This window comes from Fringilla coelebs (genome assembly GCF_963513975.1).
Source record: "Fringilla coelebs genome assembly, chromosome: 12".
Lineage (NCBI taxonomy): Eukaryota > Metazoa > Chordata > Aves > Passeriformes > Fringillidae > Fringilla > Fringilla coelebs.
Window position 1 is genome coordinate 12,122,556 of NC_140038.1, and position 15,946 is coordinate 12,138,501.

The 15,946-nt window shown below is 38.4% G+C and overlaps 1 protein-coding gene across 1 annotated transcript in view; it reads left to right on the forward strand.

The window, feature by feature from the left end:
* Window positions 1-1,334, forward strand: part of GALK2 (galactokinase 2) — a 45,793-nt gene extending 44,459 nt beyond the window's left edge. The window contains exon 10 of the mRNA XM_084214033.1: window positions 859-1,334. Within this exon, the coding sequence (XP_084070159.1) occupies window positions 859-1,066 (208 nt within the window). The 3' untranslated portion in view covers window positions 1,067-1,334. The remainder of the gene's footprint in view (window positions 1-858) is intronic.
* Window positions 1,335-15,946: the final 14,612 nt, after the last annotated feature.

Sequence of the window (15,946 nt, forward strand, 5' to 3'; positions counted from 1 at the left end):
GAGATGGCATCTGAGTCTTGCAGTGTTACAGCATGGGATTTGCTCTAGGACATTTCTAGCAGGCCAGTATCTTGAGGCTGGGAATGGTTTATATTTTGCATGTCATTTATTTGTCATTGTTCTTTCTGTTAACACTCCTCATTAAGGGCATTTTTTTATTTTGGGACTACATTCATACTTTACCTCCACTGCTGTCAGTCTTGAGGTTCCTCTAAAGAGAGATGCCCAACTATGTCCATTCAGCATAAACAGAAGTTTATGTGAGTTTATTTATACAGAGTGCAGTGACTCTATGACTTTTTGAGAATCTCTGAACTCTCCTTTTCTTGACTGGCATGCTCAGCAGTCCTGCAGAAGCCTGTGAATCTTCAGCATGGTTTAGATCTGTCCTGGAAGAATAGAGCTATTTGTCTTTGCCACATTAGAAAATGGCTTGCATGCCTACATCCTGTGCAATTAGTTTATGAACCCTCTTTTGTTATTTTTGTCATGTATTTCTGTTTTCACTTCTGATGTCTTATGAATGTTGCTAACACAATTCCTTTCTTCTCCTGCTTTCTTCATCTCAGCTGTGCTGTGATCCTAAAAACAGCTGATGCTGAAGCTTTAGAAAACGGGGACTTTTGGAACTGACAGAAATTACTATACTGCAGTTTAAGGCATCAGCACTTTTCTTTGGTCCAAGAGGATAACTGTAAATTGCTGTAGTGTTACATACAAGCAAGTGAACATCAGAAAAGTCTGATGACATGGGAATACTCAAAACACATCTGAGTTTTCTATAAAAATTTTATATATGACAAAGTACCTATTTTTGGTTTATTTTACATGATTTTTCCCCCTGTTATTTTCTTTTAGGCAATTTGGGGCCATTGGGTCACGTCTGACTGGAGCTGGATGGGGTGGCTGCACTGTGTCAATGGTGCCTACTGACAAGCTGAACACTTTCCTAAAAAATGTAAAAAAAGCTTATTACCAAATGGATGGCCAAAGGTTAGCAGTGGAGAATAACAGTCTGTTTGCTACCAAACCTGGAAGAGGAGCTTTGGTTTTTGTTGAGGCCTAAAGAACGTAAAAATTTTAAAGAAACTATGTAGAGCATGTAGAACTGGCAGTACTTCCCATGCCACAGTACATGAATGCTTTTTCTGGTTTGTATTGTAATGAGCAGTTGCTATTATCAAAATGTATTTCTGAAGAAGCCATTAAAAGGAAACTCTTTGATTATAAAAGTCTTTTTTTCCCCATTTTAAATATATCTTTCAGTATAAATATTGATTTACTAAAACCTATTGACAGGGAAAACTGAAATTGAAATAAAGATGATGATTTGTTACAGTGTCTCTCTCTTCTTTTCCCTTTACTGTATTAAAAGAGATGAGGTGGGCAATGAGCTGCCTCAGTGGAGGGAGGGTGTCTTGCAGTGTTTGCAGGACTGTTCAGTGCTTTTCCTCTTCAGGTCCTGGACATTGTTTTGTTTGGAGGGTTCTGTAAAAAAGGAAGATTAAACTGAAGCATTCAAAAAATTGGAAGGACCTTGCTAAACATTTGAAGTTTTCTGTTCTCCACAAGTAGGACAATTAGGGTTGTAATTAATGATAATATTGGAGGAGCACCTGCAGGCCAAGTAAAACATTAAGAATACATTATGTTGAGTAGGACAACTCTTCTCCTAGTGATATTTCTTAGGTATCTTTGTGGAGGTAGGAAAGTTTCAACAAAAATGAATGCTATTCATGAGCTATATGATGTGACAACTTAAGTGAATGAGCAAATAATGAAGGAAATGGATTTTGAGTTATCCAGACACCATACTCTCATGCTTGAGTCCCAGCTGTGAATGTACATCATAGAACATTTTCATTTTATGCAAAACTATTATAAAGGACTAAGTATGATCTGCTGACCTTGTAAAAGAACAATTAAAATGTAGAAGGAGTAATTAATGAGAGAATTTACTGAGTTGTACTAAGCAAAATTAAGTTCTAGGTAGGACCAAGGAAAAATGTCATTGACATTACTGACAAATTCTGACCTTGCTACCACTGTGTGCTCCTGCCATCTCCTATAACTGCTCTGGCACTACAGACCCACAGTTCATAACCTGCCTCCTCAGCAGCAGAAATGGTTGTGATTGCAGAAAGGGCACTGTACATCAGGATCCCCCAAAGATGTCCTAACCCTGCTCCCAAGGGGAAAGTCAGGCTCCTGTGGCCTCTGTCTTGCACAAACTTCCACTTCCCTGCTCTCTCCAAAGAAAACTAAAGAGAAGATTTGGTTGTGTCACAGCCCTTGCAGCCATAAAAGACACAGCAAGAGTTGGCCCTGGGCAGGTTTTTGTGATGCTAAGCACAAGTTAATGTCCAGAAGTCTGCATCAAATTAGAGATCTCTCAGATTTTCTGTACATTACCCATGCTATTTCAGGCCAAACCCAAATTCTCAGAAGCTCCCAATTCTGTGAGAAGACTCTGCCAAATCTGAGAACAGCAGATGAATGACAGCCAATGCAAACTACCAGATCTTTTCAGGAACCTCAGAGGGGAATGTCATAGCAATAGTATCAGTAGAGAAGATCTCTTATTTCTGAAAACCAGGAAAAGTGGAACAGAGTGCTTGGGTTAAGTAAATCAAACACTCAAGAGGAAAAGGATGGGCTCTGGGCATAAGGTGGGAGATGAAAAGACAATTTGGAGGCAGGACAGTTACAAGGATGCATGTGAGAAGAGGATAGCAAGGGAGAGGGGAAACAGTTTCGAACAATTGGTAGAATTATAGAATGGGCTAATCATACATATTCCCTATTGCCATCTTTGAAATGCAATATCTTGTAACCTATTTGTAATGTTGTATATATACTGTGCATTCAAATAAACCTGTAGTTATAGGACCCTCAAAAGTAAAAAAAATCAGGTATCTTCAACAATGTTTAAGATAACCACATGTATTTTGAAGAAAATATTGCTATTGCTTTGTTACCAACTGCCTAACAATATACAATCCTGAGCTTACTCCAGTGAGTTCCCATTTATTATCCTGTCATAAAAATGGAGTAGAATACAGTAAATACCAGTCCTTTCATTAAGATATTTGAAGAGTTCAGCTGGATTCATGGAAAGAAGAATCAGCATATGAGCAGAATAAAAACATATTATGGGGTTTTTTTCTTCATCTTTTTAAAGTTGAGCATGACACACAATGTCATAGAATCTTCCCCACAACACGCAGGCTGCAGTACATTTCAAAATTTTTCTGACAATGAATCTTATAAATTATATTCTCATAAGCAAAGAAAAGGAAACCAGATCTAAAAGGAAAACAGTACAAAAGAATAAAACCAAAAGTTCTAAACTTCTGATTAATCTCTTTCCCAGTAAAATTTAGACCTAACTTCCATGGAAAAACATACAGAATTCAAAATATTTACATAAAAAGGGCACTCAGGCATTTTTATTTAGTGACTATATATAGGAAGTAAATGTTTCTTTTTAAACAAACAAAAATTGTGTTAGGTTTTTTTTTTGCTTGCTTTTTAAACCTTTAAAGACATGTTGTACATCATGGCAAAACTCCCCAATGATCAGAGCATGAGAATGACAAAGGGCAAAGATATTAGAAATATCTCTAACAATAAAGCAAGAAGATTTTGATGAAAATGTCTAAGTCTAGAGCAGAAGCTCATGAGTACATTGCCTAAGCAAGACTTTGCAGGTCTGTATTTTTAGTAGCTTTTCCTGACTACCTTTTTAAAATCTTTTCTACAGCTAGAGTAACACTGATTGGCAAATCAGATAATAGAATTGTTTAGGTTGGAGAAGACCTCTAAGACCATCAAGTCCAGCCATTGAGCCAGCAGTGGCAAGAGCGCCACAAACCGTGTCCCCAGGTGCCACATTCAACACATCTTTGAAACCCCTCCAGGGATCACCACCACTGCCCTGGGCAGGCTGTTCCAGCGCTTGACAATCCTTGCCATGAAGAACTTGTTCCAAAAATCCAATCTAAACCTCCTCTAGCAAAACTGCTGATCAATGATGGAATGGCTCAGTGAGCACTTCCACCGGGTCTCTTGGCTCCCTTGGTGGATCCATCCAGCCCGAGACACTTGTACGGGTTGAAATCAAGTGGCAGTGAAGTCACTGACAATCTCCCCTTGGATTACAGGTGCTTCATTCTGATCCCTGCCCCTCTCCTCCAGCTCAGGGGGTTTGGTACCCAGAGAACAACTGCTCTTACTATTAATGCCTTCTCTGCCTCAGTCTTTAAGTGCCTCAGGCGTTTCCTCATCCTTTGTCACTATGTTATCACCCCCTGCAGCCAATAAAGGTTAGCAGAAGCTATGATTATCCATGGAGTGTAATTTTATCTTAAGGCTTGACTGTAATTCATTCAATCAGGAGTTTAATCTTAGCGTGCAGTAAATGGGCTCTAAACATTTCCAAAAAGGATCTGAAATGGAGACACTGTTAGACATCTGGGTGCAGCACCATTGCCTGGTGCCATATTAATACCCTGTATTAGGGTAATCCCACTGACATGTATGTCTTCATCACTGCACTTGCTGACTGTGTCTCTTACACAGGAACACGCTCATCCCCTGAAATAGCACGAGAGCAATTCTACCATTCACTCGACGGGAGGGGACCACGACCGTGCATTTGACGTTTGCTGTCTTGGACACAGCACACACAGACATATGGCAACCTAATATATAATAATTACTTAGTGACATTTTTGGGAATATTGGTTTCTAGTTAATATGATCTGAATGCCAACTTTTATTTTAGCAACTGCTGAGTACTTAGTATAATCCTTCTGGAATTCCTCTCCAAGTCCATGTGTCTCTTTAATAACATCTTGATATGTTGGAGCAACTGCTGCACTACAGCTTCAGTCAAATGAAAGATTTGTATTTTCAGCTCACTACGAAGCTTATCTGCGTGCTAAATCCCAACTAGATCTAGTTAAAGATACACAACATTCACAAGAGTATCCTGTTCTAAAAAAGATACCTTGCAAATTATAGCTGTTCTGGGCAGGACTGAAGTAATGCTCCCCAATTCTTGTCATTATAAAGTTAATAAAAAAAAAAAACCACAACCACTATAAAAGAACTTCTACTAAAAAGTACCACTAGCATGAAAACTGGACTGGTAAGAGCAGTTTTGTCATGAAACCTTGCTGTGAATCATGCAGCACATTAAATTGAGATTGAAGGCTAGGAATTGATAAGAGAGACTAGTTCACAGTGCAGAAAGGACCACAGTGAGAAATGTAAAATAACTGCAAATTGCTCACTGTGATACAGTCCCATTTGTCAGATCTTCCCAGTGCACAGAGAACTGGCAGAGGAAGCACTGCCAAGCAATGCTGCCGACACATCTGTCCTCCCTCAGCTCTGCAGTTCGGCCAGATCTTTCATCAAATGCTCTTCTGAGAGTCAATATCTCATAAAAGAGAGACAAGAGAATAATTCTGGTACTGATCTTATCTCTTGTACTCTGCCCTGTGCTTTTGGACTTTTGTCACAAGTAATTGAGATTCTCTGAGACACGACAGACCACAGCCCTCCATGACAGCCCCAGGTTCACAGAGACAGCTGTCACTGTGCGAGGGTGAGCAGTGCCCAGCCAGCTCCTCTGCAGCCTCCCCGTGCCCCAGACTGCAGTGCTGCCCTGCCTTGGACAGCAGGGCAGAGCTGGGGCTGCTACATTGGCAACCACTGCTTCTTGAGCATGTGTTTTTCCTCTGGTCACCCATGATTGTTTGACCAGTGAAACCTGTGAGTGAACGTTTTCTGGAGCTCCTGAAGCCTCTGCAGGTTTGGTCACTGATTTCAGCATAATGTGGATTCACCCAGCCCATACTCCCTGCAAACAGTTCAAGCAATACAATAGCAAATAGTGAGAGTTTGCACATAGAGCTAATGTGCCCGAATCTCACGAGTAATTTAAGGCACTCAGACCAAATTCACCATAGGTGTCAGACCTAGCAACGGAAAAACTGCAGACAAGGAAAAAATGTTTAACCTTCAGATGAGAAGACATTAAGGAGCTTTCAGAATTAACTGATCATTAAAATGCTTGAGATTGATTTCCAACAGCAGTGCGTCCTGTAGAAGCAACAAACTGAGGAGGATTCATACAAAAGAACTGGGGAAATTTATTGGATTTTAAATCTAATGCATATTGAGAACTGCTATCATCTTCTAAACCTTTCTTTTTGTTGGCCAAAATTACACATTAATATTAAAAGGGAAAAAAAAAGTCTTCCCATTAAAGCACAACTTTCTGCACTTGGCACATGAGAATCAAATAAATCAATAAAGATTAGATGTACTTCAGACTGAAACACAACTAGTGCCCAAGCAGCTGTCTTCTTTCCAGCCAAGCTGTGTGTGATTTGGGGTGGGAATAAAAATATATTTTATCAGCCAATGATCAAGCCAGATGTGTGGGGTTCTTTTTTTAAAATACAAATTAAGTTTTCAAGAGATACTGAAGCAGGTTTTTATGAAGCGCTTAAAGCAATTCCTCAGGAATATTATTAAATACCTTATTTTTTGCCAAATTCCATATGGTGGAAGGTTTTATTCACGTTCTACATTTTCTGGTTTCTTATCTGTCCCTCATGTGACAAATACATGCATTTATTTCTGTTGGCTGAGCTGCTTTGACATTGAGCAGGATTTTTTAATTGTGTTCTACTGATCAATTATCAACAGAATTAAATTGTTCTGATTAAATGCTGAAGCACTTTCTACTGACTTTCTTGCTGGGAACATTCTTTCCTACCTCCTTCCTTTTCAGGCCTCAATCTAGAAGAGAATTCAGACAAGACCCTGTACTTGAGGGGAAAAAATTTATAAATCAGAGCAACACTTTTAAACATCTATAGCAGCTGCAAGAATAAGAAGTTTTTTATGAAGGGCTGAACCAAAATTTATTTAGGAACATAAAGCTCTAACTTCCATAGCTGAATTAAAAAGTCTAACCAAAACCAGAAGCTAAAATCAGAACCAAAAACATCTAGCAAGGATTTACAGAACTTCTGTCAGATTAAGTTAAAGCTCCACAGCTGAATCATAAACTTAGTCAGAGCCAAATACTATCTGTGAATGAAAAAATTTGGGGACAAAGGGTTAAAGGTCAAGGAAAAAAATACCTATTGGGCTTTTTTTCAAGTTGGTTATGGTCAGGCCTTGGCCCTACAAATATAACCAGTCAAATTCCTCTGCAATCTTTCCACAGCCAATCTCACTATGTCAGCAGCAAAATAGATGAGGAGCTTTGAATAGCCTTGATTTAAAAATTATTTTGGTTTTTTTCATTTATTTTCAGAAGACCATTTGAGAGAGTGAGTGAAGGCCTGGGCAGCTTTTGTTTCTGAAGATCTATAACCCGATGATGGCCAGCGGGGAGAGAGGGGTCACTGGCTGCAAATTATTTTCAATACTTCCTCTAGAGGGAATAGGATGGTTTCTGGGAGCTGCTTCAGGAGCTGGACCTACAGGCCTCTTGCTATTGTTACTGAAAACCTTCAAAATTTATTGTCCTGCCTAAAAGTCATAAAATGTTTAACTTTCTCGATTATAAGATTGCAGTGGTATGCCTTCCTAAAGCTGATTTTTCATAAAACAAATTAAATGGTTAAATAGATAAAATATTGTCAACAGCACTGTCGGGATTTGTGGGATTTCTTAGTAGCACCCTCAGCTATCAGCCCTTTGCACACGACTACTCTGCGTGCCCTTTCTCCCTGCCTTAGCTGTGCTCATCCAGCAAGAACAATCAGCTTGGCTGCTCCGGAAGCAAGGGCACAGCCAGGACAGGAAATGCACACCAGCCTCTCGGGCTGAAAGAGGGGCACAGAGGGGCTTGCAGGGCTCTCCCCATCCCAAGGAAAATGGCAGTGACTTCACAAGCTCCTTCTGGCGAGCCTAAAGGTTTTGGTTAGCAGAGTTTGAATCTCAACTATCTGCTTTAGCTGCACTAATGAGATTTATTTTATTTCCATGTAGGTGGTCTTTTATTTCTTAAATGCAATTAGCATACAGTTGTTGCCTGATGGTTTTATTTATTTTTGAAAGTGCCGACTACTGGACTTGCTTTCATAGTTCTCGCGTTTCCAGAATTGACTTTTGTGCTCCACAAGCCTATTTTCAGGAAATATTTTGTAAGAGGGATGATATTTTGAACTCTGCTTTTAAGGCTGCAAAGTCTTCTGCTTTTTTCATTCCTTTGTCTGTTCATTAGGGGCCATCTTTATTTCCTAGATGTGTTATTTGGAGTCAAGTTCATTTCCTTTGAAACATACAATGAAAACAAAACATTAAAAATACTTTTAGACTTTAGGCAAAGTTATATGTTTATTTTATGACATTCTATGCTATATAAGATTTCAGGTGGGGCACTGAAATTCACATATTTGTCCCTTTCTAGGCTTTCTCTAAACATTTCCTGATGTGTTCATTAGCTGCCTTTTGCTCATTATATAAATGCATAAAAAACTATCTGACCTGCTCAGCTTCAGCTGTATGATGAATAGAAGGTTTTAGGCTTTTATTCAAACTATGAAAAATTTCAACACTCCCATTTTTTGAGGATGACATAGATGAGTGCTATGTAGTGTTTCCAGCTCCTGAGTTGTATTACAGTCTTGATTTTTGTGATTCATGAATTTATAATTAATACTCTCAAAAAAGAAAATGGAACATTTTTGAAAATCAACATCATGCATATTGCAAACTACAATAAACATGTCAGCAAAAGTGGATATACTAACAGTTTATGGTGGCCAATTTGCTACTTTATTCTTTTTTATAAATGGACAAATTATGACTGCCCATTGTGGTCACATTAAAGGGAGAATAGTGTGGAAATTTCTGTTCTCAATAAACCCATAAAAAAGTGGACAGAACTTATTTTTAGACAGAATTGTGCTCATAATGTGAATAGTCACCTAAAATCTGCTGAGAAAAACATAATCAGTTTCACAAGAAGTCTAAAATTTTCTTTTTATCCCATTAGTCAGCCTAATAACAAGTTTTACAATTTGTCCTTGTGAAGTTCATAAAAACAATGACAAATATAAAAATGCCACACTGAAAGTTGAGAAAAAAAAAGTTTTCCACTCTTCTATATGATGTTGCGAAATTTGTTGAAGTCAGTGCAGTTAAAGTACCATAACACAAACTGACCTCTGAATTCACTGAATAAGGGCTGGCCTGTTGTAACAGAAGCTGCTGAGGTTTTACAAGTGAGCTGAGGCGTCCCTATGCTGAATATGCTGAAAAGCAGTGGCAAAACTGGTTTTCCTTTAATGTGTTGAGTGCAAATTCTTCAATATACAGAAAACTGAAATGCTAAGAGTCCCTTGAGAAAAGTTTTCAGAGAAACTCAAGCAAGTCTTCATTAAATCCTCCAAAAACATTGTAATTAAAGTTCTATGTGTGTCAGGGAATGAATTTAATTAATTAGTAAATCTTTGCTTGTGAAACTTCTTTGTTTTAAGATAAAAAGAACAAAGGGCTCTGAATATCTATATCACACAAGAGATATGTCCTTTCTACATTCAGAATGATACATGCCAGATAGAAATATGTCCAAATTCAGAAAATACTCTAAGCTTCCTCAAGATTTATAGACGTTTGGATCCAAAGAGTATCATTCAGGACCATAATAGAACCAAGTCCATATACAAAGCTAGAATCCAGATATAAGAGGAGTTTTATTACATTCTGGGAGGTTTGATTTATGTTTCTCATTCAGCCTTATTCCCCAAAATCTAACAGAAATAAAGTAACCAAGCTGAAGTGCAGTCTCACTTCAGACATTTTAAATCATATGTTAGGTTAAAGGATAACAAGATGAGGAACCAATCAAACCTTTTTTCTGTATTTTTAAGTTTCTGTCTTTTAGGCAAACCACTTGCTGAGATTGTCTGCATTACTGTGGTCTGTCTCAGTCTAGAAAAGAGAAAACTGTCCCAGCTATTGTGGATCATAGCAGAAAAAGGAAACAAAATAAATGGGTGAGACTTGAGTAATGCATTCTTCTCCTCCCTGCCCCAGCTGGTTTAAACCACCTTGGCAAAAACTTCTGAAGAAAGGTTTTAAATACAATACAGGTTGGTTGGGAAGTCCAAAAGGATATCGTTGTTTATAAACCAGAGGACAATGACTCCTCAAGTCCAGGGGTATGACACAGCATTGTCAGTATTGTGGGCATGAAGAAAGTAGGAGATAAAGGACTTTGGCCACTGAATTCTGAGGAGCACAGAGGTGCATTCAACTCTGAACTGATACAAGAGGGCTGTAAAAATGGGAGAAATGTCAGTAAAGGATATTATCAAACTGAGAAGACGAGCAGAAGGGACTAAGAAATTCTATATTCATATTACAAAATATTTATACTGAGATGATTTTTTTTTAACTAAGATTATTGTTTTTCACCAAAAACACTTAATTTCACTTAATTTCTGGCAAAAGATTGATGGCACTGATCTAATATGCTACAGGAGACCATTCTCCATTTCAAGCAGAAAAACTACAGATGACAATAGACATGGAACATAAACACCTGCAAGCCTGAGTTATTTTAAAAATTAATGCTGACTTTTATGTATAGCTATTTAAGAAGAATCAAGGTGTGTGATAAATTTTTATCAAGAATTAAACTAGTGTATCATATTTAAACTGCAGTTTATTACAATAATGCCCTTACCTTAATCTAATTGATGCTTATCTCTGGCAAAAGCATTTTCCTTTTGTGAACATTGAAAGCAATAAAGTATGTTAGAAAGGAGAACTGGGAAAAAAAACATGGAAAACATGTAAAAAAGAAACAAACCAAAAACCAGCACAAATACTAGTTATAAAAGGAAAAGTCCAACATAAATGCAGCACTGTTCAAAGCCTCTGATGATTTAACCTACACAACAAACTTTAAGATGATGGTCACCTCTGGCTTCTCTGCCTAGTTTTTAAATATATCACCCCTAATATTACTGCAACTGCCAGATCAGTAGAGAAAAGAAACACTTTGTTTCTGAGTTTTTCTTCAGTTACATGCATTGTTGTCTTCCCCCCATAACCCTCTGTATTCTGTCAAGCATTTTATAACTTGACAGAAAATAACTATATAATTTATAGTTTATAAATATTGACAGAATCACGGCTTTTGTTAGCACATTACCCATGGTATGATCCTTTTAATATCAGAAGTATGTGAGGTAAACCTCTGTAATGGCTTTGGATTCCTTTGGCACAGTATTTATAAGTATTTATATGTTCACAACATTCACTTATTTCTTCATCTGCCATATATTTCCTATCTTTAGGTAGATTTTTGCAAATTGAATCCTCTTCTAACAAAACCCTATTCTAACAAAAATATAAAAATCATACATAGCATTTTCTTGGTACTTTAGGATGCACATCAGCCTTCCAGTGAACTGTTAACAGACTAAGTTTTCCACAATTTTTTTTCTTCCCAGACAAAAGGCTATGCAAAGAGATCTCTCCACAGATAATGAACTGGTTAATGAAAAACGGTGCTAAGAAGGTTATTTGATCTACTAAAACACGAGCAATAAAATACAGATACTTAGATCTGTCTCAGATGTTTTTTAAAGACTGTGTCTGGACAGACTGGCATTAATAATCCTGGATTTCTGTGGTGGTAAAGAGGAGTATTTATCCAGTCTCACAACGTGGATGTCTTTCTGTCTGTCTGTTCCCACCCCACCTGCCCATGAAGGGGAAAACAACTGTAAAGTAGAGGTGTGTGCAAAGCCTTTCAGTATCCCAAGGGGCTCCAGGGGAGCTGGAGATGAATCTTTTAGAAAGAAACAAAGTGACAGGACAAGGGCAATGGCTTAAAACTGAGAGAGGGCAGATTCAGATTACATAACAGGAATAAATTCTGTCCTGTGAGGGTGGTGAGGCACTGGAACAGGCTGCCCAGAGAGGTTGTGGATGCCCCATCCCAGACATGTTCAAGGCCAGGCTGGATGGGGCTTTGAGCAGGTGGGAGATGTCCCTGCCCATGGCAGGGGGTTGGAACTCAATGACCTTTCAGGTTTCTTCCAACCCAAACCATCCTGTGACTGTGATTTGTCCTGTGCTCCATAAACAAATGTGGCACTTAGCGCAATGCAAGCCTTATGCTTTAAAGCTTCCCCTAGGATTCTTTTTACAGCAACAAAGCAATAAAATTATTACTGGAACTACGGTATGCAAGCACAACATGTTGATAATTTTATGTAGATCTTCAGTACCCTCATGTCCATTCAGAAAAACTGAAAAGCAGTTCACTTCTTGAAGGTCTTGAAACAAGCAAGCTCTAAGCTGCAGATTTATAGTAAGTTGTTAGACATCCATGAAGATAAAGCCGGATCTCAAATGGGCAAATATATCTTAGCACAGGTTATAAAGCAGATACAGATGTACAAAACTATCAAGACAGGAAAACAAAAGTTTGGAAGAACAGTGAGAAAAGCTTTACATCTTTGCATAACAGGAAATCCACTGAACAAAAAAGAATTACAAATAACCACTAACATGTCTCATTTGCCTTAAAGAAATACAAAAGCTCCTAAAATGAGAAATAACATCATTGAAAAAGAACCACAAAATGAAGAATTTTATTTCAAAAAATGTCTTTGAACACAGCAGCTCAGCACACAGAGAAGATGGAGTTGAAGACAAAGAACTGCTAAAATAGAACTGAAATGAAAGCCAAGATGAAATAACCTCCTCGAGTTCTGATGCTGGCAGACAAACACCATTCAATAAAAGTTTTCCAGCAAGGACAATTATCCCATAGGGCTTCAAAACAATTTATATACTCACAAGAAGAATACGTGTGAGAACAATGTTCCAGATTGCTGAAAATTAGCAAGAGGGGGAAGGAGGTACCAAGCACTTCCAAATCAGTTAATTTGAATTCTTAAAAAGATCTTAGAAAAGGCCTAAGTTTCCAGATCTAGCCCAGGACTTTTTGAAACCCATAAGCATAGAAACTCTTTAGCTCCAAAATGAGAGTTTAGGAAAGAAAAGGGATAAAGTAATGTCCTGATTCAAACTGAATTATAATCTAACCTTACAATTTGGGGTTTGGAGACACTCTGTCTGGAATCTGGGTGCTCCATGAATTCTGCATGCAGAAGTGACATGCACAAAACACACAATTCCGTGGAAAGGTGCAGCAGCAAGCAGGCAGACAAGGGCCTGAAAGGCTGATCAACAGGGGGAACAAAAGGAGAAATCATAGGGGCAGGGTTCAGCTCAGGAGGAAACACCCTCGTACTTGAAACAATGAGGAGCCCCTTTGACAGAATACTGAGGACAGAAGTTTAACTGCCTCTCAAAACCAGGAGTGATCTTAAACCCTTGCAGTGCTCTCCTGCTGTGCAGCAGTGTTGTCCCTGGAAAGAAGAAAGTGGACAGAACGGAACAGGACCAGTAACCAACAACATGAGGCTAAAGAAAAGCCACTGACATCAAAGAGTGCCAGATGATCTGACAGGAACAAAATGAGAAAAGTATGACAAAGAAGATGCACACTTTCTCCTCCTCTCTTGATCCTGAAAGAATCCCAGGGTACCAGGCTAAGAGAGAGACAGAGGCAGAATTCAGCCCAGTTTGCCACTCTAGTGAGCAGTGGAAAAGTCTAGCAGACTTTTCTAGCAGAGCAGTGGAAAAGTCCCATCTCAGAGCATGGCTGAGCCCTGCAGCCTGACAAGTCAGTAACAAGGTCTTTGTTGAGAAGATTTGGGTACAATTTGGATCCCTGAATGTCTGTCAGAGAGAGAAAGGAGTGCAAGATCACCACTGGTATCCCTTTTTTCCTTTACTATAACCATCAAAGCACCCTCAGAGGCCACACTTTAATGCACTCCAACATTTTCCAGATTGCTGGCTCTTTACCTGAAACATGATTTGTTTCATTCCAATTATAATTATTATGATTCCAATTGGATTTAAAGAAGGACCTACATGTCTGAAAGCTGACATTTTTCAAATTACATCATTTGATTTAATTAAAACACTGACTCTTCCCATGAATTTCTCATTTGTGTTATATATGAGCACTAGATACTCAAATCCCTGAGAAATTTAAACTTATCAAGATGACCAGCATGTCAATGGGACTTAGTTTATAACTGCTATGACTTCACCCAACAATCCTTATGTGCAATGCAAAAATAATAGCTCTGAGGTTTATTTCTCTTCTTTTTACATTCCTCCACAGTGGACAAGCCTAGAAACCAATACAACAGACATGTGTTTAAAAGGGTTAATAAGACTTAATTAAGACTAATCAGGACAAGACAAATCCTGATTTTGATAAGCTTCTCATCAACAGCATTAACATTCACTTACAGTACGGTGATGGACAGTTTAACTAAAGGCACAATATACCCTGAAGAACCTTTTTATTACTGACAGCAATACTTGGATTAAAATTAGCACAGCATGATTTTTAAATCCTGAATTGAGTCTGCAGTGAAGGCAGTTAAAAAAAGGGTGAGTTTTTTTTATACTCACAAACTGAGCAAACTTGATCTGGAAGTCATTAACAGATAATAAACATAACCTTCCCCCACTCACTCCCAAGATGCCATCTCTACAGTCACTTTTCAGCATACAGTTGTATTTTTACAACTTGTCATCCTACAGAGAAAAGCCTCACAGGGTTTCATTTTATCCGATTTCTCCCTTACTGGTATGGAATTACTGCCTTCTTTTCAACAGGACTCAGTTCCTACCAAGGAAAAAGAAGTGGAAAGAAAGGAGAAGAAAAATTTGGTTTGCTTAGTGAAAAGGTTACAAAGTTCTCTTTAGGATGAAAAAAAGTTATTCTGAAAAGAAAGTAAAAAATTAAAGCAGGTCAGCTTTAAAGTGAGCTGCAACAACTGCCTCACACAGACATCTCATTCACACAGCACATTATGGAACAGACTCAAGAGAACCAAAGGCAGCCACTACTTCTCATAAGATCTTTCCTTACAAAAAAAGAGAAAGTCTTTAAAAACAGCATTAGAAATTTTAAACTACTCTTTCACAGGAAGTATCTGCACCCTTTTGGCATCCCAAACCAAATGGCTTCTTTTGCATTACAGCCCTGCAAATGAAATTGTAATCTGGTTTTCTGCATCACAATTGGCCATAGTCTACTGTCAGACTAGGCTTGGAGATGCACCTTTTTTAACTCCTTACTTTCCCAACAGAAAAAGAATTAAATAACTTACACAAATAAAATAAAGCAAGTGTTAAAGGTTCTATAGATGAGAGCCTGTTTTACTACCTTAAGATCCACAATTTTGTCATCAAAAGAAAGCTGAAGAGCTTATCCTCACTATGTAAGGGTAACTTACCTTTTCTCACTGTGTAAGGGACACAAAATTTGATGTGATGAAAACATTGCTGTAGGTACCCAGTTTGTGGTGGCTGGGAGTGGGGCTGGCCCAGCCTCATCCCCCGTGGGTACAGCTGTGAGCAGCACTGACAGCAGCGAGCATGGAGCAACCACAAAGGGAACACAGGACACAGGTGCCATGCATGAACATGAGGGGGATGAAAGGTGTGGCTAAAGAAGAAGAAGGGGAGACACTTGAAGCATTCTAATGTGGTAAAGTGTTACTCTGTATGGGCTGAAGCCTTCTGAAATTGTGTGGTGGTACTCTGTACCATGGCCATCTAAACTTCATCATATGCTGCAACACATCGTATCACCTGTTTCTCCTATTTGAAATTATTTCCATTGCAGCTCCTATGAGTCCTGGAGAAACACTGATTTCTTAAAAGAAGTAAGAACTAGTGACCCAAAGAAAATTAACGGGAAAGATGTTCAGTACTGAAGGGCATAAGTGCAAGATAAGTAAACAACAAAGCATCAAACAGGGGCTGGGCATTCAAAATTTGATGTTCAAGAAGAGATCAA